Here is a 27,271-nt window from a genome sequence, read left to right as displayed (position 1 = left end):
CAACCGGGAAAGACCGATCCTTTTTCCTCGCAGTTGACTTGTCACAAATACGGGAAAATGTCTTATTGGAGCCAAGCTTTGCTTAAGGGATGACCTCTTAAAAGCTCTTAAAATTGTTCCAAATATTGGGTTTTTGAGCTTTTATTGATTTTTATAAGTTTATATTTGGTTCTCAGGTTTCAAAGTACATCAGCATTACATATGTATGAGGGTTGCTTGAGTTATTCTTGACATGCGAATGTAAAATTTTGTTAAAATAATTAAAGGATTGACTTTAAAAAAATATTTTCTGATAATTTTGGTTGTTAAAATAATCATTTCTAATAGTCATAATAGTCATTTCTATGTCAAAGTCAGTCTAGATTGAAGAATGTCCATTTGCAAGCCATATTTCTGGATTTTTTAAAATATATTAATTTAGAACATCTTTTAAGAGTGAAACGTCTATGGTTTACATTTGAGACTAACGTTTTGTAACATAAATGACATATTCATGACTCAAAACGTGAATTTTAAAGCTATGTGTTTTAAGGAACTAATAAAATGCTATGTGAGGACTTTCAATAAGGACAGCTTCGAATGACTGAAAATGCAGTCAAGAACCATTTTAATTGTATTATTGAATAAACATTAACATCATACAACACGTTTTTTCAAATGCAAATATTGAACATTATACAATAATGCATAGAAAAACAGAAAAAGAAAAGCAACTAGAAAATAGTACATAGAAAAAATCACAACTGTACAATTGGGTATAAAATATTAAAATAAATATTGTGTAGAGCTTTGGGAGAGTATAGCTTTTTTTTAGAGTATAGCATTGTGTCCAACCTCAGTCAACAAAATCATAAAATTGGGTTATTAGCATGAATGTGAGATTTTGTTAAAAATTTAAGTAAATTAATTAAAAGCACTTTTCATCCTCTCCATATTCAGTGAAGCCAAAAAGTAGCCTACACTCTCCCATAAAACTGAGAGGTCTTGAACACTGATACATTTCAATATTTGACACCACAATATAGCTGAATAAGTACAGATTTGAACAAATAAATGTAAGGTAGTTGCATTATAGTTATTACAAAAACTGCAGTTTGTGTTATAGTATAGTTTTAGTTTATGTTAAATATTCTTTCGAGAACTACAAGATCCAGGAGACGACTTTTCATGACGTAAGGATGAAGGGGCGTCAACGCTGTGCCTGAATTAAACAAAATAGGTTAGCATTTCCTATAATCTCAGAATTCGTTAAACATTAAATCTCACGAACACCAACGTTCTTTAAAAGTAATGTAATTTGTTTTTTGTTCACAGGTTTTAGAGTATTTTAAAACCGCAACTGCGAATATACACAGGCGCTGTGACGACAGATTCCCGCTTGCCTTTCCGCCAGGATTTAAAATGTCAGTTGCAGGAGGCGTTGACATCACATCCAGCAATACAACAACATAAATATACTGAATATGTTGAATTCGCGCATTTAATGCAGACGTTGAAGTTGAAATGCTTAGTTATAAACTTGTAGTTTAAACGTCTGTCGCATTTTCACGCTCGAAAACATGTCCCTGCCACCAGAAAAAGCAACTGAATTAAAACAAATAATTCATGACCATTTAATCAAGGTAAGGTGATGATCAGATTGTTTTTACTTGCAAATCAAATTTTGTTACGTGCCCGTATGTGACTGTGAGTAAATTATTTATGTCAAAAACCATTATATTCCTGTTTTACACAATGTTACATGAATATATGAAGTAATTTTGTTGCTCTAAAATAAATGCATTACGGTTTTTTTTCCCTGATGCCTTGTGGTTTTTATTTTGTGCTGGTATATTTGGGCGGTTGACATGACAACCATACACTACGCCTACGCTTTAGTTAATTTTTTAGACCAAAAGGAATGGCTGTTCTTTTAAAAATGTATTTGTCACGCCGCAAGAGCCTAAAATGTGATTACAAAGTTATGCACTTTCCCTTTACACACTAAGACTAACTTTTTGCCACATCTGCTGGTGACTTAAGAAAATGTACCTGCCATAAAAAATCTTTACCAGCCATGAAATAGTTTTTTGCAAAAAAGGCAGTAATGACACCAACATTTTAAATAACAGTGAAAATGAACAATTCTCTAATCAAATTTCGATACCACAGCTAAAACTACCAGCCTAATATAAATTTAGTCAGTAATAAAACAAGAACAAATAATTAAATTACAAGCAAAAACACAAATAAATACAATATAACAAAGACTTTACAGGTAGGTCTAACAGTAGTTTTCAGGTAGTGCCTACAGAAATGTAATAAACTAAGCAAATGTAAATTAACACTGCATAGTCTTCTCTTCACTGTATAAATTAAACATCCGTATTAGTTAATACAAATTTTTCTTTGTCTTTAGTTGTTTGATTAACATTAAAACACAGACAGCAGCAGGTAGGAATCAGGCTGCTGTCACTTTAAGAGTGAATGCACGGATCTAATATACTGATACTGCGTCTTTCTCAACTGTTTACGTTCACTTAAGATGTAACCGACTATGTTTACTGGGATACTCGCCATTTGTTTTTGTTTTTACAGACTTTTGTGTAAATTTGTACGCTCAAGCGAAGAGAGCTCAGTTTAGTAATCTCATGCTGTCTGACGTGGCTTTCTGGGTGTGCTTCGAATGTGTGCTCACACAAAATGTTCCACACAGTGTCCGAATAACGAAATATACTCCCTTTTGTGTCTTCTCGTCAAGGCTTAAACGTTCGTGACGATGAAGCGCTGGCCCGTCAATTGTCTCTAGCAGCGTTCATGTTAATGCATTGTTAGAATTCATAAAAATATTACCGGCCAACTGGCGAGTGAAACCGTTTCATATCGCCAACGCTAATATTACTTGCATTTGGCTCTTGGCGAGTGTTCATTTTAGGCCCTTCACACACCCACTCACATTTGTTTCACTATATTAGTGAGGACTAATTGCATAGACTTCCATTTATACTTGTAGCAAGTATTGATAGTGTGTGGGATTTCCTTTTTTTTTTATTTTTTTTTATTATATTTTGATCTTCTCTCCTACCTGTCTATTACCTGCAGGTGTGCGATGGTAATTGTTAGTTGATTATCTCACAATTCTGAAAGTTGTAAAGTCAGAATTGCGTGTTATATAGTCAGAATTGCAAGATATAAACTCGCAAAGCGAGAAAATAATAATTGTAATAGAAATAATAATTACGAATTTTTCTGAGAAAAGAAGTCAGAATTGTGAGATATAAACTTGCAGAGATGTAAACTCGCAATTGTGAGAAAAAAGTCTGAATTGTGAGATAAAAGGTCGCAATTATCTTTTAAATTGTTTTATTCAGTGACAGAAACAATCTTCCGTACCCTACCCCTAGACCTACCCATCACAGAAATATTTAATTATATAAGTGAGGACTTTTGGCCCTCACAAGTATAGCTAAACCTGTACACACATATACCTAAAACTTGATCTTGAAAAAAAGTAGTTTAATGTTATTTGTCAACTAACCCATTTTCAGATGGATATCCATGGTAAGATTCGTGATGTTTTAGCAGAGACGGTGAGGGGTGACGGGCACCATGGACAGCGCTCGCTCTCTGAGGAAGACTTCATACATGCTCTTCAGCGGAGGGGAATCGTAGATGATGTGATGAAAGATCTCCACTTTACAAATGTGGTATGAGTATTCAGATTTTTGAACCTGTATAACATGCATTGAGATTACATTGAGATTACAAAAAAGAATGCATCTCCTCACTGAAACGCAAATTTTATAGCTCTTTAAATGTTGGTTTCTCACCAGGATGTTTCTCACACTGAAGCTGATACTGTGAACAAGTCTGCGACCCGTTTTGTGGACAAGAACATCACACAGCTTAAGACAAGTGAGTGAGTGCTTGTGAGGGTCATCATTTACTCACCCTCATGTCGTTCCAAACCCATAAGACTTTTGTTCATCTTTGAAACACAAATGTAGACATTTTTTTTAATGAAAACTGAGAGAGTTCTGCCCCTTCATTGAAAGTCTATTCCACTAAAACTTCAAAATGTTCATAAAAGTCAAGCAAGTATGGTTGAGCTACTGTTTACCATATCTGATGTGCTCTATGCATGTGCGTTGGTCAATGTTTATAGCCTAAAGTAAATCTATTCATCATATAAAGCGATCAAAACACTTAAATTGCTTTGTTCACATGGATTACTTTTACAAAGTCTTAATGAATTTTATGAAGTGTCAAAGTTTTAGTGAAATGGACTTCAATGGAGAAGCAGAATTTATTAATAATCAGGTTTCATTAAAAAAAATCTTCATTTATGTTTTGAAAAAGAAACAAAAGTCTTTGTTTCTTTAGTCAATAGACTTTAGTCAGGTTAGAAGCTATATTGAATTTAACAAATGAAAACAAGGGTGTGAGGGATAGACTTATACTTTCAAAACTGTTTTATAGTTTTTGTCTACTGAAAGTTTTTTTATTTGTCAGCTTAACAATTGGTATGTTGTTAAACAACTGTACAATCCATTGTACTTCTATCTGCCACAACCTCATTTTCATTCCTGTCAAAAATTAAGTAAGTCTCTACCCTACCTGACTAAGATCTATTGATATCACCTTCATGGTTGGGAAAAGAACCATGTAAGCCTTCTGTCTACCATCTTTTGTGTCCCACTGAAGAAAGAAAGGGAGGTGTACTGGATGAAATTGTCATTGTTGAGTGAACTAACCCTTTAAAAACTTTCACCAGCTAACATCAGTCCACTACGGAGATACCTCTACCTACAAGTTTTGGGTGGGAAGGCTTTCCTGGAACACTTGCAGGAGCCAGAGCCTTTACCTGGTCAGGTGTGCTCTACATTCACCCTTCATCTCTACTTCCGCAACCAGCGCTTCCGCTCCAAACCAGTCCCATGTGCTTGTGAACCAGACCTACAGGAGGGCTTTCTTCTGGAAGTCCACAGAGATGGCCCAGGTTTCTCATGCAACCCTACTTATATTAGCAGCCTATAACATATTCCTCCTAATTTCATGAATATGTGTAAGGCTCATGATAAAGATATGGTTTTAAGAATCATTCTAAATGTAAAAGAATAGCAGAGTCCACACCACACCTATAACAATATGGGACAGAGAAACAATGTCGTTGGAATCACTTTCACAATGATTTTTTTTCCAGCTGATGAACGATAAAAGCATTGACAGCCAATCTGAATTCATCCTGCTTTAATGCCCGGTACACATTGTATGATTTGGGCTGTCTCAGACGAAAGATGACCAATCGGGGTGATTTCTGTGGTCGTGGCTCTTAAACGGTGGTTCTACGTTGTACAGTGAGAGAGGTTCAAAGACAGCCGTTGTCACAGTCTTGTGACCAAAGATAGCCTGCGATAATGTTCTGACAGTGTCAGAGATTTAGCATGATCATCTCACAGTGTGTTTGCTGCTACGACTTACATCTACTGACTAGCCAATAAAAATGCAGCATGAAACAGCGTATTGATCAACGCGACATGGCGCTTCAACTTAAAACTACTTACCTCAAGCTCCATTCGCAAAATTGGCATGCCAAGTTGGCCTCTTTTCCCTAGCAATGACAGTGTCCATCTTCTTTTTCGCTTACTCTTCTTTTTTTTCAGCGCACATAAATACCAAACCACAACTGCCAATTTGTTCACCACTAGCACATGCTGATGACGTTTTATTCTTCTATTCTAACTTGCTTCGTAGCCTTGCGATTCAATAGGTGTCATCATCGTACAGTCTACATACATGTCATACCCGAGTTTATTAGATCCATGTCGTACAGTGTGATTTGTAATGATCTTATAGGATTGCTGAAATCGCACAGTCTGTTGCAGGCATAAAGAGTTTGAGTATTTAAAGCCATAGGCAACATAACTGCTGCGCATTCTTATAATAAACGGAATGATATTGTGCGTTGGTGTGGACGCTGATGTAGTTATTGTTAAAGTTATCTTTATAGTTATCATTCCTTGTGTGACGGGGCCTTAACTCTGGTGTTGTTGTGTTACAGGAGATGCTAGCAAGATGGCTGATGCTACCACCATGTTGTCCATCTGTGATCCAGTGCATATGGTGCTGATTAAAACAGACACGTCTGGGGACACGACACTCGTTTCTTCTTATTTTCTTGACTGGCGGACAGTTCTCAGTGCTCCCAATGGAAAAAACGGTGTCTCAGTAGAACTACTAGGAGTGGGTAAGCAAAAGTCATATTATTAAATTATTTCCTTTCAAAAATACTGTTCACCCAAAATAACAATTCTGTTTTAAGATATTTTGAAGAATGTTTTGTCCATACATTGAGAGCCAGGGGAGTCCAACTTTGGACCAACTAACTTTCACTGTATGGACAAAAACAGTTGAAACACTCTTCAAAATATCTACTTTTGGACATGTTTCCTTTTTGGTTAAACTATCCATTTAAGCTGTTAATCCATGAAAATTGTTGATGGGTATGTATGTGTGCTTGTGTATTTTTTTTCCAGGCAGTGAATGTAAAGTACCTGCTGGTGTTCTGAATCTGAAGTTGGAACTGTATCCTCCCCTTACTGAGACCCTGAGCCCTGATGTCATTGCTACCCAGGTGAATCATTACTATATTAATGCTTCAGTTCATTTAAATCTTGTTGATTAGCTCCAGCCATAACCATGTAATAACCAGTGCCTATTTACATTATAGGAAAAAAATTGAAATTATGTTGGTAATGCATAAACAAAAGTTCGTCTTTGTAGAAACAGCAGTTCTATTGCTAAAAGGTTAATGCAAATAATGATTCAAATGTTTCTGGTTTTAAATATTCTGGAATGTCTTTCCCCATAGACTTCCATTGTATGTGTATTACTGTAAACATGATTTATTGTGTACTTGTTTGTTGTCTTCTTTTTCTTCTTCTTCCGCTCCTGAGTCTATGGCAGGCCCTAGAACCGTACATGGGACATTTATGAAATTTATGAAAACTAGTGCAAAATGCCCGTGCAAAATCAGTTTTTGTGTGTGTTTTTAGTAATTGTTGGTTTGGTGTGTTTGAGTGCTCATTGTTACAATTACACAGCAAAAGTTCAGGGACATTTTTATTTTAGCATGGTAGAAGGCAAGTACTGATACTGACATAATGACATACAATAAATACGGAAAATTGAACTACACGATTCAGGGAGCAGGCTACACCGTGAACTCCAAGAAAACGATACTTAAGCTCCGCTGCTTTCTTCGACCCTCTCTGTCTCTGGTCTTGCGCTGTGCTCACTCAGTGTGCAGTGTGAGAGGGGGAGTGGCCAGCGGCTAGAGCGGCAAAAGCCAATATGTGCTTCTTTTACTGATATATTTAACGATATATTTTGCATTTCTAATCCAAACAACGCCAAACTTGGCACTGCACTTACTCGTGCCCGTAGCAAGACATCTGTCAAGTTTGAAATCCAATAGACTAACGGTTCGAGAGATATGTGAATAACAGACACAAAAAACAAAAACAAAAAAAAACGGATTATATCCAAGACTTCAGTCATAAATTAGTATTAATATTGATAGCATCACCGGTAGCTTCGTTGCTAACTCACTGTCCATCTGTTAAAATGGCGAATATATCAGATGTAAGTAGTCTACCTTTTGGTGCAGGTGAGGACACATTTGAGCTGCACGCACTGCAGTCTGAGCTGGAAGCTGTTGAGAAACAGATCCACGACCTTTTATTGAGACAGGCCGAGCTGAGAGACCGGTGTTTGGCTCTTGAAACATCACGCGCCGATGCACACAAATCAGTGTTTAACGTTACTAACCCGCTGACTCCGACCGCGTCTACTCCGTGCGTTCCTCAGCATCGGTCGCAATCAGCCATGGTCTCGTTCACTCCGGCTCCAACACGCCACCACGAAGCCTGGGTGGTTCCGCAGCGGAAGACGCGAGTCAGGTTTAGACCAAGACTTTCTCCGACCCTCCCGGTTTTCGAGTTATCCACACAAAACCGCTTCTCCCCTCTACGCGAAACAGAACGCGATGCTGTGATCATCGGCGATTCCATCGTTCGGCACGTACACGCTACGTTAGGTAAAAGTAAGGTGCACAGTCACTGCTTTCCTGGTGCTCGTGTTTCTGAAATCGCTGCTCGCGTTTCCGAGATCCTGAACGGTGACGAGCGCGTCGGAACTGTGGTCCTGCACGCGGGAGTGAACGACATCAGGCTGCGCCAGACGGAGGTTCTGAAGAAAGACTTCAGGAATCTAATCGATACGGTACGCAGCACATCGCCTGAAACAACGATCATTGTGTCAGGACCGCTTCCCACGCACCGACTAGGGCATGAAAAGTTCAGCAGATTATTTGCGCTAAATGAATGGTTAATGTCATGGTGCAATGAGCAGAAACTGCTCTTTGTAAATAATTGGAATCTGTTTTGGGAGCGTCCTAGGCTTTTCCGTGCTGATGGCTTACACCCAAGCAGATTCGGAGCGGATCTTCTGTCAGATAACATCTCCAAAATGTTAAATACTCTTTGACTAGTAACCAAAAGTCCAAATCATAGTCTCTGCTGCACCAATTTAACTGATATAAATACTAGTGTAGAACATTGCATAGAAACCGTGTCTATTCCTCGTTTAGTGAGATCAAATAATAAATCTACTGCAGGATCTAGGAAAAATTTAATTGTTATTAAAACAGAAAATGTTGCTATTAGTAAACAAAAACTATTTCTAAAGCTAGGTCTTCTAAACATTAGATCACTCACACCTAAGGCAGTTATTGTAAATGAAATAGTCACAGATAATAGCTTCGATGTACTTTGCCTTACTGAAACCTGGCTTAAACCAAATGATGATTTCGGTATTAATGAGTCTACTCCTCCTGGATACTGTTATAAGCATGAGCCCCGTCTGATTGGTCGTGGCGGAGGTGTTGCAACCATTTATAGAGATATTCTAAATGTTACTCAGAAAACGGGTTATAAGTTTATTTCATTTGAAGTACTTGTACTAAATGTTACGCTCTTAGATGTTAGAAAAACATCCCTATTATCTCTAGCCTTGGCTACCGTATATAGACCGCCAGGGCCTTACGCTGATTTCCTAAAAGAGTTTGCAGATTTTCTCTCAGACCTATTAGTCAATGTCGATAAAGCATTAATTGTTGGAGATTTTAACATACACGTAGATAATCCAAATGATGCGTTAGGAGCTGCGTTTACAGATTTATTAAATTCATTTGGGGTCAAGCAAAACGTCACCGGACCAACTCATCGTCTTAATCATACACTCGATTTAATTATATCACATGGAACCGATCCAACCGATATAGATATCATTCCACAAAGTGATGAAGTCACTGATCACTACATGGTAACTTGCATATTACGTACTGCTGTAATATGTCATGCGGCGTCGCGTTATCAACCAGGCAGAACAATCCTCCCATCCACCATAGATAATTTCTCAAATTGCTTATCTAATCTGTCTCAGCTGCTGCCTGAACCCAAACAAACAGATGAACTAGAAGAACTAACTAGCACTATGAGCACCATTCTCTCTAGAACATTGGATGTGGTTGCACCTATTAAATTAAAAAAGGTCAGAGAGAAAAATAAAGCACCATGGTATAACAATACTACGCATGTTTTAAAGAGAGAAACCCGTATTTTAGAGCGTAAATGGAAACAAACTAATTTAGAGGTCTTTAGAATCGCGTGGAAAGACAGTATGTTTCGTTATAAAAAGGCCCTAAAAGCGGCCAGGGCTGAGCACCTCCGCAAACTAATAGAAAACAACCAAAACAATCCAAGGTTTTTATTTAACACCGTGGCTAGACTAACAAATAAACAGACGTCACCCGAACAAAATATCCCGTTACAGTTCAGTAGTAATGATTTCATGAACTTCTTTACTGAGAAAATAGAAAGCATCAGAACCACAATTGTAAACGTTCAATCTTCAATTGCGCCTTATAATTCAGCTTCAATTATCACCCCGCAAGAACAATTACAGTGCAACTATAGAACAAAAAGAGTTAAATAAACTTATCACTACATCTAAAACAACAACATGTTTATTAGATCCTATACCAACTAAACTACTGAAAGAAGTGTTACCTGTAGTGGAAGAGCCTCTCCTCAATATTATTAACTCATCTTTATCTTTAGGTCATGTTCCAAGAACATTTAAACTGGCAGTTATAAAACCTCTCATTAAGAAACCACAATTAGAACATAATAATCTAGCAAATTATAGACCCATTTCAAATCTTCCATTTATGTCTAAAATATTAGAAAAAGTGGTGTCCGCTCAACTGGGCTCTTTCTTGCAACAAAATGATATCTATGAAAAGTTTCAGTCTGGATTCAGACCGCATCATAGCACTGAAACTGCGCTCGTTAAAATCACAAATGATTTACTTTTAGCTTCTGACCAAGGCTGTATCTCAATACTAGTTTTACTTGATCTTAGTGCTGCGTTCGATACTATAGATCACACATTACTCTTAGATCGACTACAAAATTATACTGGTGTTCAAGGACAAGCACTAAGCTGGTTCAAATCATACCTATCTGACCGCTACCATTTTGTCTATTTAAATGGAGAAAAATCGATCATAACTCCAGTAAACTATGGAGTGCCGCAGGGATCTGTATTAGGCCCTCTGTTATTTTCAATATATATGATGCCACTTGGAAATATTATAAGGAAACATGGAATTAGTTTCCATTGTTATGCTGATGACACTCAAATATATATTTCATCACGGCCGGATGAAAACGCTACATTTTCCAAATTGACAGAGTGTGTTAAAGATATAAAAGATTGGATGACGCATAATTTTCTTTTATTAAATCCAGACAAGACAGAGGTAATACTTATCGGTTCAAAAAAACACCCACAAAACCTCGCACAATACAACTTTAACATCATAGGATGTCCTGTTACTTTATCCTCTACAGTAAAAGACCTGGGTGTTATACTCGATTGCAACCTGTCTTTTGAAAATCATATTTCATATGTTACAAAAACAGCCTTTTTCCACCTTAGAAACATTGCTAAGCTACGTAATATGCTATCAGTTTCTGATGCAGAAAAGTTAGTTCATGCATTCATGACCTCGAGACTGGATTACTGTAATGCTTTATTAGCTGGTTGTCCTGCATCCTCAATAAACGAGCTACAGTTAGTCCAAAATGCCGCCGCTAGAGTTCTTACGAGATCAAGAAAATATGATCATATAACACCGATTTTATCATCACTGCATTGGTTACCTATAAAGCTCCGTATTAATTATAAGATATTGCTACTGACTTATAAAGCCCTAAACGGCTTAGCTCCAGTCTATTTAACGGATCTTCTATCACCCTATAATCCATCGCGCTCTTTAAGATCACTAAATTCAAGGCTTTTGGTCATACCTAGGATATCCAGAACCACCAAAGGAGGGAGAGCATTTTCACATTTGGCTCCAAAACTCTGGAATAGTCTTCCTGATACTGTTCGTTGCTCAGACTCGCTCTCCCAGTTTAAAACTAGATTAAAGTCGCATCTCTTCAGCCAGGCATTCATATAATCCTACAGTTCAAACTACAATCCGGCCTCTAGCTCATAAATGCCAGAGGAGAACTGGCCCCCGACTGAGTCTGGGTTCTCCCAAGGTTTTTTTTCTCCATTAGGTCACCTGATGGAGTTTTAGGACACCATTAGGTCACTTGATGGAGTTTTTCGGTTCCTTGCCACTGTTGCCTTTGGCTTGCTCAGTTGGGGATATTTTGGGGATATTTAATTTAATTTGATCAATCAATAAATTCCTCTTGAAACAAACTTTGTTGTATTATTTTAATTTAATACTGTGAAGCTGCTTTGATACAATCTGTATTGTGAAAAGCGCTATACAAATAAACTTGACTTGACTTGACACACACATACACAGACAGACAGACAGACAGAAAGATGTTCCCTTTAATTTATAGATAGATATAATATTCAGAAGTAAACAGTGTAGCTGACTTACAGATTCAGTTAACATCCACAAATGAATAAGCGCGATGATTCAGGGAGCAGGCTACACAAGTGAAATCTGGGGGAAAAAACGCTACACTTGAGCAAACAGTTTGTGAATAGGCTACTACAAATGATGGCCGTGAATAAAATATAATATTCAAAAGTAAACAGTGTAGTTGACTTAATGTTTAGCTGACAGAGTTTTTGTCAGAATGTTTATTTTTAAACCACAACCTTCTAAGTGCTTCTTTTACCGATATATTTACCGATATCTTTTGCATTTCTAATCCAAACAACGTCAAACTTGGCACTGCACTTACTCGTGCCCGTAGCAAGACACCTGTCAAGTTTGAAACCCATCAGACTAACGGTTCGAGAGATATGTGATAACAGACACAGACACAGACAGACAGACAGAAAGACGTTCCTGTGTAATTTATAGATAGATAATATGTTAAATAAAAATAAATGAGGTGAACATTCCTTTTTAAAGAGTTTTGGTTCTCTAAACATCATTTGTCCAAAAAAGGTAATGGTAAATCATCAACAAAGCTTTCTCATTCTTGTAATTTCTCTGTTTTTACAAGGGTTGTCTCTGTAACACCTAAAATAGAATGTTTTTGAAAGAAAACTCATGGTCTTTTTCCAGCAATCCCTGGAGAGACGGAAAACAGCAGAGAAGGAGAGGCTGTTTTTGGTATATGCCAAACAGTGGTGGCAGGAGTTCTTGGAGATTCGACCCTCACACCAGTCCAAACTGGTGAAGATCTTTGCACAGGTGACCTTACTGAGCACTGTACTGGTGAATGATGATATAAGTACCTATTGTTGATTTATGCTTGTGCATAACAGTATATGACTCAGATGTCTTATAATACTTGTGCGTTTTCCAGGATGAAAATGGTGTGAACCGGCCTGTGTGCTCATATGTTCGTGTACTGCGTGCCGGAAGGTTGCTTGAGAGTCCGCGGCAGGCGGCGCGTTTCGTTAGCCTGTTAGCTCAGGAGAGAGCACCTATGGTTGGGGGAGGAGGCAGGCAGGAGCAGTGGTGCTCTATGATGGCCTTTCTGTGCAGGAACAAGGCAAGACATCCTGTTAAATGCTGATCTAACACTGGGCACTGAAACTGAATAATCAAACGCTAGAGTCAAATTTTAGAATGTGCTGTTTTTATGAACATCGACAAATTTGATTACATTTATTAACATGTTTTTTTTGTTGTCAGGGTGAATGTGAGGATCATGCCACGTTGCTGTGTAGTCTGCTGTTGGGATTTGGACTGGATGCTTATGTATGTGTGGGCACCAAAGCCAAGAACATTCCACACACCTGGGTCATGACCTGTGGTACAGACGGCTCCATCACCTTTTGGGAAAGTTTCACTGCACACAGGTAATAATTCATACATTTTAATTGTTCTTAGTTATCTTCTAAACTGCCTCTAACATGGCTCTGGACTAAATTAAAATGACTGAAAAAGTTGTTCTGCCTGTTCGAAAAAAGGTACATTTTTATGTTGATTATAGTCTCAAAATGTGTCACCCATCATGCTCCCAAACAAAGTTTCTATTACACTCAACATGCAATCCAAAAAGTAAAATCAACATTAAAATTGTACCTCACTAATGAAACAGTTTTTTGTTAAAGTCCCCCTGTGGTGAAAATCAAGCTTTTAATGTTGTTTAATGTCTGTGTGGTGTTTTTAATATGCTTTAAGACAAATCATGTGCAAATTCATAAGTCAACACCATTGCTGAGTATTTTCTCCTTAAAACTGCAAAGACGGTTTGAAATCGCTGGTGTTTCTGACGTCACAAACTACCTTGTAACCAATCACGTCAAGGTGTGGATCTCTGAGCTGGTGTGAGATAGTGGAGACGGGTCTAACTTGCATATTCATAGAACCACCTATATTAAATGAGGCAAGGGTGTTTCAAGGGATAAACTTATTGACTACAGGGGGACTTTAAATATTTGAAAGTTTTTTTTGGGGGGGGAATATCATTATACACTCACTGGCCACTTTATTAGGTATACCTTGCTAGTGAATGTAAACCAGTTTGAGTTGATTTTATCTTTGTGACATGGCGTGTTATCCTGCTGGAAGTAGCCATCAGAAGATGGTTACACTGGTCATAAAGGTATGGACATGGTCAACAACAATACTCAGGTAGGCTGTGGTGTTTAAACGATGCTCAATTGGTACTAAGGGGCCCAAAGTGTGCCAAGAAAATATTCCCCACACCATTACACCACCATTGATGAACCATTGATACAAGGCAGGATAGATCCATGTTGTTTACGCCAAATTCTGACCCTACCATCTGAATGCCGCAGCAGAAATCGAGACCCATCAGACCAGGCAATGTTTTTCCAATCATCTATTGTCCAATTTTGGTGAGCCAGAGTGAATTGTAGCCTCAGTTTCCTGTTCTTAGCTGACAGGAGTGGGACTTGGTGTGTCTTCTGCTGTTGTAGCCCATCTGCTTCAAGGTGCCACTTATTTTGTGTTCAGAGATGCTCTTAAGCCTGTTTTGTGGAAATTTTGACTGATTCATTTAAAAATAACTTTTCATAAGACTAAACGCTATGTTCGTTGCTGCGTGCAGTAAACACAGCTGGTGACTATGAAAGATATGTAAGATCAACAAACCTCCCTGTTCATTTGTTGATATCTTGCTTTAAGACTAGCTTTCCTGCTTTATTTTCTGTACTAGATACCTCCACCGTCCAATAGACCCAGATGCACCTCCCATGGTCCCCCAACCAAAACCCACCCACCCTTACCGGACACTCGGCTGCGTCTTCAACCACAAGACGTTCCTGGCGAACTGTCAGCCGTCAGATGCTGTGGAGCTGTGTGTGTTTGACTTCACAGACGGCTCCCGCTGGAAGGCCATGAGTGAGGAGGCCGTGAGATCTGTATGTGCTCCCGGCTCCACCTCTTCTCTTCCGCCGACTCCTCCTCTCTGCTCTCCTTCTATAGTTCCCAATGAGGCCAGCAACCAACTGGAGCTGGAGATGCGATACCTTTTAGCAGAGCATAGGAAGGTAATAAAAACACACATGCTCAAGCAACCTTTGACACAAAAGCAACTTGTGTAATGTGCATTTCTGAATACAGTCAAAGCGAACTTTAACCCTAAAATGAAAATTCCGTCATCATTTTACTCTCATGTCAGTCCAAACTGACAAAAAACATCAGTAAAGAGTCTTCTGAAGCTGCACTACTGTTCAAAAGTTTGGAGTCAGTAAGATGTTTTTGAAAGAAGTCTCTTATGTTCACCAAGGATGCAATTTGTTTGATCAAAAATAATATATAAAAAATATTTTTGAAATATTATTCAAATTGAAAAGAACTGTTTTCTATTTTAATATATTTTAAAATGTAATTTATTCCGGTGTTGGCAAAGCTGAATTTTCAGCATCATTACTCCAGTCTTCAGTGTCACATGATCCTTCAGAAATCATTCTAATATGCTAATTTGGTGCTCAAAAAACATTTCTTATTATTATCAATTTTGAATATAGTTGTGATGCTTAATATTTATGTGTGCATTTTTTTCAGGATTCTTTGATTAATAGAAAGTGCAGCATTTATTGTAAATAAAAAAAATTTGTAGAAGTAAATGTCTTTGTCATCTTTGATCAATTTAATGCATCTTTGCTGAATAATGTATTTAAAAAAATTAATACAATTATTAGTAGACTCGATAGTGTCAGTTAACTAAATGGTGTCAATGCACCATTTTTCTAGTCCATACAAATTTTGTAGTTAATTTCAGCACAAATTGTTGTTGAGCTGTTGTTGTTGTTGTTTGTTCCTCCTAGAAAAGTGTTCTTTTTAAAAAACTTGACATACCAAAAAAAAATGGAAATGAGAGACCTTAATTTTATGTTCAGTGGAAGAAAGTGACTTTTGCAAGTCTTTTGGAGCAACATGAGTATTAGTGTAATTAAAAAGAAATCTCAGTTTACCACAGAGACTACTTTCTTGCAATTCAAAAACCAGTGGGAAACTATGGCTGACAGATAAACTTATACTTGGATACTTTTTAACATGCTTTTGGAATTACTAAGTGTAACGTCTGTCTGTAGGATCTCGGTCTGGCAACGGTCTGGGATGATCACCTGTCATACCTGCTGTCAGCAGCGCTGTCGGCGTATGAACTAGAGCGCAGTACAGGTGTGTCGTGTGGAAACGAGGAGTTTCAGGATGCTGTGAGAAGGGCGGTGCCCGACGGACACACTTTTAAAGGCTTTCCTATTCATTTCTTGCACCGTAATGCACGCAGGGCGTTCGCTACCTGCCTCAGGTACCTTCACAAACAAACTCATCTACCTTTAAAATGTATTTTTCAACTGATATGTCTTAAAACAGAAAGCTGTTTAGAGAAGAACTTTTTGATATTTCGTTCGGTGCTGTTATTGCTGCAGAAATCACACACTGCAGCTTTAACAAAGGCAAACAACTAACATCTACTAACTTGTTCTCTTCTGTATCACTCAGGTCACCGTTCTGTGAAGAGATTGTTTGCTGCAGAGGGGATCATGTGCGACTGGCGGTGAGGGTTCGTGTGTTTGCTTATCCAGAGTCAGCTTGTGCCGTATGGATCATGTTCGCTTGCAAGTACAGATCCGTGCTGTGACAGAAAGCAGCGCGATCTTTCACCTCAGGTTTACGAATTCACAAGTCTTCTGACTGTATGCTTGGTTTAAAATATTATTAAGAGTTTTGGAATTGCATGTATTACATGTTATACTATCTATTCTGCTCATGTATGTTCAGTACAACAGTATGTGTGTGTGTGTGTGTGTGTGTGTCATATGGAAACTGTTTCAAAATGGTATTTATGGATATATTTTTCTAAATAAATGTTATGATACCCTTAATTGTATTTAGCTTGATTTATTTGTTGTGCTATTTAAATCACCTCTACTTACTACTTAAAGGTTGTCAGTTTTACTGGTGAATTTTTTTTAATACATTTTTTTTTTTTGCAAGGCTGCATTTTTTTTACAACCAAAAATACTATAAAAATACAATTATAGTCAAATATAATTACAATTTAAAAGAACTGTTAGAATGATTTCTGAAGGATCATGTGACACTGAAGAATGTCGGTAATCAGACAGTTGATGGACCCCATTGACTTCCATAGTAGGAAAATAAATACTATGGAAGTCAATGGGGTCCATCAACTGTTTGGTTACTGACATGCTTCAAATTATCTTCTTTTGTGTTCATCAGAAGAAAGAAATTCATACAGGTTTGAAACAACTTGAGGGTGAGTAAATGACAACAGAATTTTCAGTGAACTATTCCTTTAAAAGGGTGGTTGGGTGGGGGCTCTACACTACAGTTGACTTTACATTAGCAGTGTTTTATTTTGGCCAGGAGATGGCAACATACTCTTAAAAAAGAATTGCACAATTGTAGACTGTTCCCTATGGGAAAGAAGAGCTGATATCCTAATCCGTCCTCATGCTGCAGCATATTTATTGAAACTAAAGCAGAAATGTATGATGAGCTTGCCTTCTCTTCTCTAAGAACTCTATGATGACCTTTGTGATTGTGTTCCTCTTTCCATTTAAGAGCCATTAGCGAATCTGCCCAAGTATTCAGAGAACCTGCAATAGACCACAAGTGCACATTATCAATTCATTATTTAGCTCTCCAAGGTCACATGATTGTCTCCTCCATAAGCTTCTAATTAACAGGTACCAGTTACCATGGCTGCCACCCAATTCCACTTAGAGTTGACACAAATTTGTGTTGTACACAAACAAATATGCTTTTACTTAACAATGGTATTTTGCTTAAATCTTGAAATGTGGTCTGATGATTAAAGCGCTAGTTATTAGAATGAATTCATGCTGATTCAATTAATTTTTGCAAATAAATTAAATAGCACAACATGCTATGGGTGGAAATAAAACACTTGGTTAGATATCAGAAAAAGCATTCTGAAGTAAATTAGCAGCTTGAAGTAACGAACTGCAAATGAGCATTGTAGAACAGACATTACGCATTTAGGCCTTACTTTTCAATACTGAAGAAAAGTGTCTGATTTCTGATTCATTAGTTGCTATGTAGCCAAGGGATAACGTAGAGGGATAAAAACAACCGCCTCGGTTCGCGGAGGGGTCTTGAATCAGCCAGAAGGGGTTGTATTAACCGCCTCGATCTACATTATCCCGCTTATTACATGGCTACCCACCAAATAAATCAATAATCTGACACAAAATATTGATTTAAAAAGGAGTTTTATTGATTTAAAAACGATTGTATTGCTTCCGCTAAAGAAAATAGTCCGTTCCGTCTTTTCACACAGCCAGCGATTTTGTCGCTGCATGTCGCTAGTCTCTGTACTGTGAAGTCGCTTGTGGGCGTTCATAGTGCTGTCGCTCTAATGTGACTGGTAGACTGCACGTCTGGCCATATCTATACAAAATACCATCACAAGTGATATATACAACTATATCATTTTAATTTGACTAGGATTTAGGCTCAAAAGAAACAGTATGCTGTTGGGAGAGTGTTTTTATATTACCACAGCAGTGTTCTGTGGATTAAATCATTTAGCCTACTGGATTAACGATCGATCAATCAACAGATTAACTCATACTGTCATAAATTACTAAAACGTCATTCGAATTTGACAAATAATCAATTTTCTTGTCCCTAATAGTCAACATAATGCAGGGAAACTGTAAAATGATCTGCAGCAGTGCTAAACTTGTATCATAAAATTGCAACACTCGAACTAAATGTGTGAATTAAACTCACTGAGACTGTCGACAGTTTATTTTCCATGCATCATTTTATTATATCCATGTATGTGGTCAAATCATATAAAACAGTGAAATCGCCCTCGAACTCGTCTTGCCTGCACTCGAGACGTGAGATGAGCTGAGCTCCTCTGAAAGTCTTCTTTCCTATTGGTTGTCGCTCGCGAAAATCGCTTCTCATTTGCATAAAGTTGAAATTTCTGAACTTTTGTCGTGCGTCTCGTGTCGCTTGACACGCCCACATTCTGTCGCCAACGGTCACTGTCGCTCGTGTCGCCGGAAGTCGCCAGCGCTCCATTGAAATGAATGGGATCATGTCGCTTTGTCGCTGGGTGTCGCTGGCAGTGTGAACGGGGCTTTAGAATCATGCGTCCATAGCAACGCTCTGTTTTTCATGGCAACGGTGTGTTATACTTCGCAGCGGTCTGTAATCAAGGAATAACAGACCGCATTCTACATTGGAATTCAACCAAGCCATGTAATAAAGGTAAATAACTAGAATAACATCATGCAGTAAACTCTAAAACTATACAAGTGTGTTTATGATTGTGATAATAGATTACAACAATGTTATAAATACCAGTTTGCATCATTAAACAGCATTACGTGGAGATTTTTCAGTGACTCTTTATGTAGGTTCCGAGTGAGTCATTGAATCATTCACTCAACCGATTCGCTCAAAACAATGATTCATTTAAGAAGTAAACGCCACAATATTGTGGCTCGTGGTCACGACGCATTGGAGGGTTCTGTTTGACATAGTTTGGAGCAAAAATAGACAATGTAATGTAAGTTGCTAAATATTACCTTCTTGTTGAAGTGTTGTATTACATCAATGTCACTCGCAATTGTGCAGTTGGTTAGAATATCATAATCGGAACGACATTGCTAAACAACTCCCTATGGCAATGATGTAGGCTAGATTTTTATAAAACCATAGGACGATAGGCAGTTGAAGAGCATGAAGAAATGAAGATGATGTTGTGCTTTTATCGTAATATGTATCAAGGATCTTATCAGTTAATTTATAAGTTCTCACAAATTTAAATGAGCTTCAATGAGATAAACGTCTTCAAAAACAAATGGACTATTTTGTAGGTTTGTTCCTCGCGGTGCTTTTAATCCTTTATCTTGCATTGTTGCATGTAATTTTCCTTCTGCCCACCAGGGGGAGACAAAATACAAACAACACTAGAGCCACAATCGCAAACCTAAAGATGATGTTTTTTATAGCAGTGTTTTCCAACCCTGTTCCTGGAGGCACACCAACACTACATATTTTCGAACTCTTCCTAAGCAAACACACATGATTCGACTCATCATCTCATTAGTAAAGACTCCAAGACCACAAATAGATGGGTCAGATAAGAGAGACATCCAAAATATGTACGGTTGGTGTGCCTTCAGGAAGGTGCCTTTTAAGTGATTGCATGTTGTCACATTTTCATTGGAGGTATCATGCTTTGCTGAACTAAAAGCTTTCATGCCATCATAAGATCTTACTATTTGCCTGTTTTCACAAGGCTCCATTTCATTGCAGTGTGTGGAGTTCAGTATCAGACTCTTAAATGAAGAAGCAATAGTGCATTCCAGCACATGAGCTACTCTTAAGGTGACGATACACAGGGCAACTTTTTTGAGCAATGTTGTTGGGCAATCTTGTCGAGCGATTGTTGCTTGGGCACTTTACCATTGAAAATGGTCAATACATTTCTATCTGGATAATTTAGATCGGTCACGGGCCCTGTGTCTCATCTGGTTGCCTGTTGACGGCAACATTGCCCAGCAGCATTGCTAAAAAAGTTGCCCTCTGTATCATCACCTTTAGGGTCTCAAAATGCATTGAATCGTGGGCTTTGCCTCCATTTCGTTCTCAGTCTGCTGGTTATTTCACTTGGACATTACTTGTGAAGTTGTGAACTGTTTGGAAACAAATCAAATTATCTCAGACTTTGCCATCTCTCGCTAACAATCATGCGTTCATTTCACAGCTACTGAACATGTTGAGGACGAGGAGGAGCACGTGTGGCATTGGGGGTTGGAGTTGTGGAAAGGTGATTTATGTTAATGAATATTTCCTTTCTAACTGAACCCCACCTTCACTTTTAATCACATTCCCTGTCTAGGAGAGGAAGTGTTTGATGGTGCCAAACAAGTATTGTCTTCACTGCATATAAAATGCCTTGAACTGCATGTGCAATTTTCTAATGAGTCTGTAGGGACTGAAAAATCATCTCACCAGACCAGTGACGAAAACACACTCTCTGCTAACACTGACAAAAGTGGCTGTTGATTAGAAGAGAAGTTTGATTTAATAATGTGTTGTTTTGAAAATCCTTTTTTGTTTTTCAGACTGTGGTAATTGATCAGATCGTCTAGAGATCGCTGCAGTCCTCTGTCTGCCGGAGTTAAAATCTTATTGATATATGACAGGTATGTTTTTTTACATCTGTGCTAGTTTTCTTAATTCTTAATTTAAAAAAGACAAAAACAAATTTTTAGATTTTTTTGTTGTTTTCATAAAAATCTTATTTTTCATACTTGATATACTTTCAAAAAAGTTAATATCTTGAATATTATATTTTCAACTGTTGCATTAATCTTTTCAATAATTACTTGAGCTCATCCACAGATCATTTACTAATATCACAAATATTATGATGAAACATGAATGCTTACGACAGAGAACGAAATTGTGCCAGTTTGTAATTACATGGCATGCATTTATCCAATTACAAACACTGTAAATTGCGAATGAGATACTTCAGAGTAGAAAAGCATAAAAGGTAAAATGACTTCATTTATCTAATGCAAGAAAGACATGCCACTTTTGTAATGAAACAAATAACACTTTTTTTTCTCATTTATGAGACAAAGGCAATTATGGAACAGACATGTGAAAACAATGTTTAAAGATATTAAATGCTCAAGTAAATAATTGAATTTCTGTGAACACCTGTTCCACAAAAACAGTTTAGGCAATTAAGCCCCCCAGTGCCCCCCATCTTGTTAATGTTTTCAGATAACAGACAATGGAAATTTACAGTCATTAACCATCAAGGGTATTATTAATGTTTTTTATTTATTTATAGTTATAAAATTGTTTTAGCTGTATTACGGATTGTGCCACAAATACTCAATAATGTTTAGATGGTTTAAAAAACAAATAAAGTAAGTAAATAATATGTAATACATTATATATATTCAAAAGTCCAGGGTCAGTCAGAATTTTTTTTGAACTAATACATTTAATCAGCAAGGATGCATTAAATAGATCTAAAGTACAGTAAAGGATTTTAGATTTTATATATATGTGTATGTGTATATATATATATATTAAACATAATATTTCAAATAAATGTATCTCTTGTACTCTCTATTCATCAAAGAATCCTGAAAAAATGGTGTCATGGTTTCCACGAAAATATAAGCAGCACAACTGTTTTTTTCAACATTGATTATAATTAGATCAGTTTCCTGAGTAATAATAATCAGCATATTAGAAAGATTTCTGAAGGATCATGTGACACTGGAGTAATGATGCTGAAAATTCAGCTTTGCCCAACGCAGGAATAAATTCTGTTTTAAAATAGAAAACAATTATTTTAAATTGTAATACTATTTCACAATATTACAGTTTTTTATGTATTTTGATCAAATAAATGCAGCTTTGGTGAGCATAAGAGACTATACATATATATATATATATATATATATACACACATGTTTGTGTATATATACATATATACACACAGACACACACACACACACACACACACACACACACACGTTATATGTTATATTATTATAAAATTAATGTTTAACAAAGAATGCTTTTTAGAAGTAGGGAAAAAAATCAATCACACACACAAAAAACATTTTTGTACCGATTTTCCATGTCCATCTTTCATCTTTGTGTTTTTTTTGTTTGTGTGTGTGTTAAATGTATGAAGATTCTGCATTGAGTATGTGATAGAAAAAGAGAGAACGTGGGGTACAGGAGAAACATGCTGCATTGCCCAGGGCAGTGTGGGTAATAAAGTCATTAATTCAGCTGATTAAGTTGGCCTTTGGGTTAAAGAAAAATCATATCCGTCTCTTTCTCAGATGTAACCGGGGACGCACAGAAGAGGCGAAAATGCCAGCTAATTAGCAGACGAAAAGAGACGGAATGAGCACGGAGGGAGGGAACGACGGATTCAGGGGACAGAGAGGTGCTTCTACTGAACTCTTAATGAGACATCTTTGGGGGTGAGGGGGTGACGTGCTCATCAAACCACACACACACACACACACACACACACACACACACACACACACACACACACACACACACACACAGCAATCTCGAAGACGTGTGCTTCCTCAGAGCCGCACAATGCTAACTAATGATCCGCAACTAGAGCGAGAGCGAGAGGGGTAAAATGTCAGTTGATGCACAGTTTTAATGAGCTTGTTGTGAAAGGCGAGCATGGCGAGGGAAAGAAAATGACAGCGAAAAACATTGACAGGACTGACCCATCATGCTTTCCTTGAAGTCTCGAAATTGCCACGGGCTTTGCTTGATTTGGCCATTTAATAGAGGCAACCTGTATCTCTCGAGAGGGCTTTGTTGAAGATTGCTTCATGCCATTTTCTCTCGAAGGACAAGGTCAGGGAGATCTCTTTCCCTCCGTGGTAAAGTCAGAGGACAGCGGATGACAACAGATAGGTCTTGTAGCCCTCTGATTCGCACGGTAGTATCAGACGTGTCCTTCATCCTCTGCCTCCCCGTCTTTTGTGTGCGCGTCCAGAGCTCTTGTTTTGAGTGACAGGCATTTTCCAGGCGCTTCATGTTGACTGACGGGGTACGGCAACCCGGACCTGTCGATCACGAGGATTCGGTGGTCGATCACACCACCAGACGAACAGATGCCAGGGTTCACTTGTCAGAACTTGCTGCTTGCTTGACACAGGCTTCCTTATTGCTTTAATTTAAGCTATTTGAAATTCAGTGGCAAAAACATTGCCAAAGCCGCATATAAAAAACTGGGTAATACTTTATTTTACAGTGTCCTTGTTACATATGTTACATGCACTTACCATAGTAATAAGAGTAAATTATGCATAATTACATGCAACTAACCCTCAACCAAATCCTAATCCTACCCTAACCCAATAGTAAGTTCATGTAGTTGCTTAATATTACTCAGTACTTAAATGTATAATTACACTGTAACAATGACACCTTAAAATAAAGTGTAACCAAAAACTGACAAGGATTCTTTTTTATGAAATTATAAATAGGTTAATTTTATTTTAAAAATCATATTAATTATAACAAAAACACAGTATATTGTGTATAATATGAATGTGCACCATTTTATAAACATTAAGTATAAATTGTCATTTTACATCACTTCACTGTAAACCCTGATAACACTTTACAATAAGGAATTAGTTAATGCATTAGCTAAAATGAATTTACTATCAGCAATATATTTGTAAAGCATTTATTAATCATATAAACATATATATAGATAGACATATAGTTGTTCATGTTAGTTCACAGTGCAATATAACTAATGATAACAAATACAACTTTTCATTTAAAAAATGTATTGGTAAATATTGAAATTTACCTTGATTAATATTAATAAATGCTGTAGCAGTATTGTTCAGTTTTAGTTCTAATGTTAACAATTGAGACCTTATTGTAAAGTGTTACCTAAACCCATATGTATAATATTTAATTCCTTAAACCAATACTTTTAAAATCCATATTTACAAGTACTATGAACTTCATTTGAGTTCACAGGGGGAAAAAAATCTTATTAGAGTTTATAATTATTTAGTGTTGTATAGCTAAAACTTAACTAAATTAAGTAAAACCATTCTCATTACACTGAGACAAAATAACAAAACAAACAAAACAAAAAAATCAATTAAGTACAATGAACTTCGGTCATATTTAAGTGAAATGTCACTGTTAGATTTTAAAGTGCTTAAAGTTAATCCTACTAGTCCTTTTAGACCTGCTGTTTATTTATCAAATTAATAGATTTCATTTAAATCGTATTATTTACATTTATGCAGTTGGCAGACACTTTTATCCAAAGCAACTTACGTAGCATTTGAGGTTTAGATTTGATCAGTCCATGCAGGAATCAAACCTGACCTTGCCATTGCTCATGCCATGCTCTTATTTATCCTTTATTTAACAAACAGATTTTTTCATCCCACTTTATATTAAGTGTCTTTAATTACTATGTAAAAACATTTAAATGAATCATTTGATACAATGCACTTATAAGTATAATACAAAAACACTTATGTACACAATATTTAAAAAATACCTGCATGTAATTAAAGCTGTGAAAAACCACCAATCCTGTCCTAACCGTACCCATATCCCAGTACATAGTAGTTAAAGACACCTAATATAAAGTGTGACCATTTTTTCCTCTTGATATTTAGTCATATTTCTATATCCTTATTAACTATGTTTAATTTGATCTAATGCAAGCAGGCCAGGTTCAGGCATATTGCGTATTTAGATGTCAATATTAGTTTCTAAGGCCATGGTCAGACCAGATCTGAAAACATCTGATTTGAGAAAAAAATCCGATTTGCCTGCAGTCTGAACATATCCTAATAGATAGTAATGCAAGATGGATGATCAAAGTTTATTTTTGGGGGAAAGTAGACCTGGGAATCTTGTTTTTTAAGTCTGATGTTGGGAAGTATTTACTGAATTATGCATAAATTGCAACAACCCCAATTAAGTAGCTCAAATCAAAGCATGCATGACTTGAGTTTTAGAGCAACTGTCAAATGAAAGAGTGCATAACAAAATAATGGCAATGCTATGACAATGCAGTGGTACACTGTTTTGTTTCACATAAATGGATTGATAGGAGAAAAATAATACCCAGCAGCATTGCTTAAGTAATATCTTGACCACGATGCAAGTATAATCTCTTTTACATCTGGGATTGTTTCTGTTTTTGATGTAACATTTTTAAGCAACCCTAGTTCAAATTAACATATTTGTATCCTTTGGGTCTGGAAAAATTGCTTGTTTTTAGTTGAAATGCAACCCCTCAAAACCTTTTAAGATGATGGAAAGCCATACATGAAAATGCATGTGCTTTATTTTCCCAGTGCACTGTTGTTTTGGATCCAGTTTTCTACTTGAAGAGAAAAAAACTGTAATAATAAATATTTAAAAGAATCATATCAGTCTATTAAATACTCTCTTTTTGGCCTGTTTATTTTGTGAAATACTGGGCAATATTTGACAAATGTTTGAAGGATGCAGAGTAGTATTTAAATTTTCCAATCAATGATTATATTGATATTGTCTATTCTGCGCTTCATCTGTTCTCTGACTAGCAGCACAGCACTATTGATATGAGAGGTGGTGTCCTCGCACGACTTCAGTTCTGCCTGCATTGTGTTCCATTGTGTACATCTCAGGAGGAAGCAAGAGTGCCGTGTTCGCTTCAGGCACAAGTCAAGTCCTAATAGCTGACTGCATTTTCATATCCACAGAGTGTGTGTAACTTTGCGATTGTACTTAAAAAATGGCACAAAGCTGGGGAGTTGATCTAATTCGACATCCGACTTCTGCGTTTATGTAATGCGGCTTGAACATTAGTCATTTAGTGGCTGAAGAGTGATAATTCCATTTAATGTTTAATAGTTATGGGATGGTGATCACACTTGGGTGAGAAAGTAATTTCAAAAGAATGAAAAATTCGATTAAAAGAATGTTATCTGTTGAATTAGCAATGAAGGCCGGGGTCTCTGTTGGTTTGTATTTTGAGTTGACTGACATTCTACACACATTTCAGCATTGCATTTCCCAGCAGATCTAACTACTAAACCTGCATAAGAAAACGCCGCTAAATAATGCAGTGTTCTGTTGTTTGCTTTATATAGTTTATAGACTGGCTTGTGTTATTTATTTAAATGAAACTCATATTTTGAAACTTAAAGCTGCAGTCCGTAACTTTTTTGGGTTAAAAATTAACCAAAATAATTTTTTGAGCAAGTACATAACCAGCCAGTGTCCAAAACGATCAGCTTGCCGTAGCTGGATTCAGAACCGTAAGCTTGTAATGTTTTTTAATTCCAGTGGTACTGGTGGATTTCCGCAGGAAATTCAAGCATGTCTTTGCGTCATTACGTCACATCTGTACACATAAAGAAGGCGTCTCCACTGTCTCGGCTAGTAGGCTATATTGCGTGTGAGGATGTTGGAGGTGGAGATTTATAGCCTTTTCTCACAGCACTTGATATAATTAAACTTATCAATTTGATGGCAACTGGTGATTCACCCGTTATGCAAAAGACTCGAAAATGTTCGGACTTCGGAGTGGCTATAGAAAAAAAGAGACTGCAACCGGCCCATGTGAAAACAAGGATAAATATCGGAAGGGCATTAAAGGTAGTCATGCAATGCTGATGTTGTTAACATTAACAATTTGAGAATAAA

The 27,271-nt window shown here is 37.1% G+C and overlaps 1 protein-coding gene and 1 long non-coding RNA gene across 3 annotated transcripts; both read left to right on the top strand.

Annotated features, from left to right (window-relative positions):
- The first annotated feature begins 1,306 nt into the window (after positions 1-1,306).
- cep76 (centrosomal protein 76) lies at positions 1,307-16,893 on the top strand. Its single transcript, XM_082150316.1, has 12 exons — positions 1,307-1,622; positions 3,528-3,686; positions 3,813-3,894; positions 4,754-4,978; positions 6,041-6,226; positions 6,516-6,613; positions 12,650-12,778; positions 12,894-13,082; positions 13,226-13,392; positions 14,718-15,051; positions 16,099-16,316; positions 16,511-16,893. Exons 1-12 carry the CDS (start codon positions 1,560-1,562, stop codon positions 16,647-16,649), a joined length of 1,989 nt encoding a protein of 662 aa, XP_082006442.1. The 5' UTR covers positions 1,307-1,559; the 3' UTR covers positions 16,650-16,893.
- Positions 16,894-19,156: 2,263 nt separating this feature from the next.
- LOC309484285 lies at positions 19,157-23,017 on the top strand. Of its 2 annotated transcripts, XR_014200820.1 has the most exons (4): positions 19,157-19,279; positions 20,784-20,846; positions 21,145-21,225; positions 22,900-23,017. It is a non-coding gene; the product is annotated as an uncharacterized lncRNA (long non-coding RNA). The 2 variants fall into 2 exon arrangements; XR_014200821.1 differs by lacking the exon at positions 19,157-19,279 and having other exon boundaries at positions 20,622-20,846.
- Positions 23,018-27,271: the final 4,254 nt, after the last annotated feature.

Source organism: Leuciscus leuciscus (assembly GCF_965113295.1).
Source record: "Leuciscus leuciscus genome assembly, chromosome: 20".
In the NCBI taxonomy this organism is placed as follows: Eukaryota; Metazoa; Chordata; class Actinopteri; order Cypriniformes; family Leuciscidae; genus Leuciscus; species Leuciscus leuciscus.
Note: the sequence above shows the minus strand (reverse complement) of the source record. Positions and strands in the feature narration are given on the sequence as shown.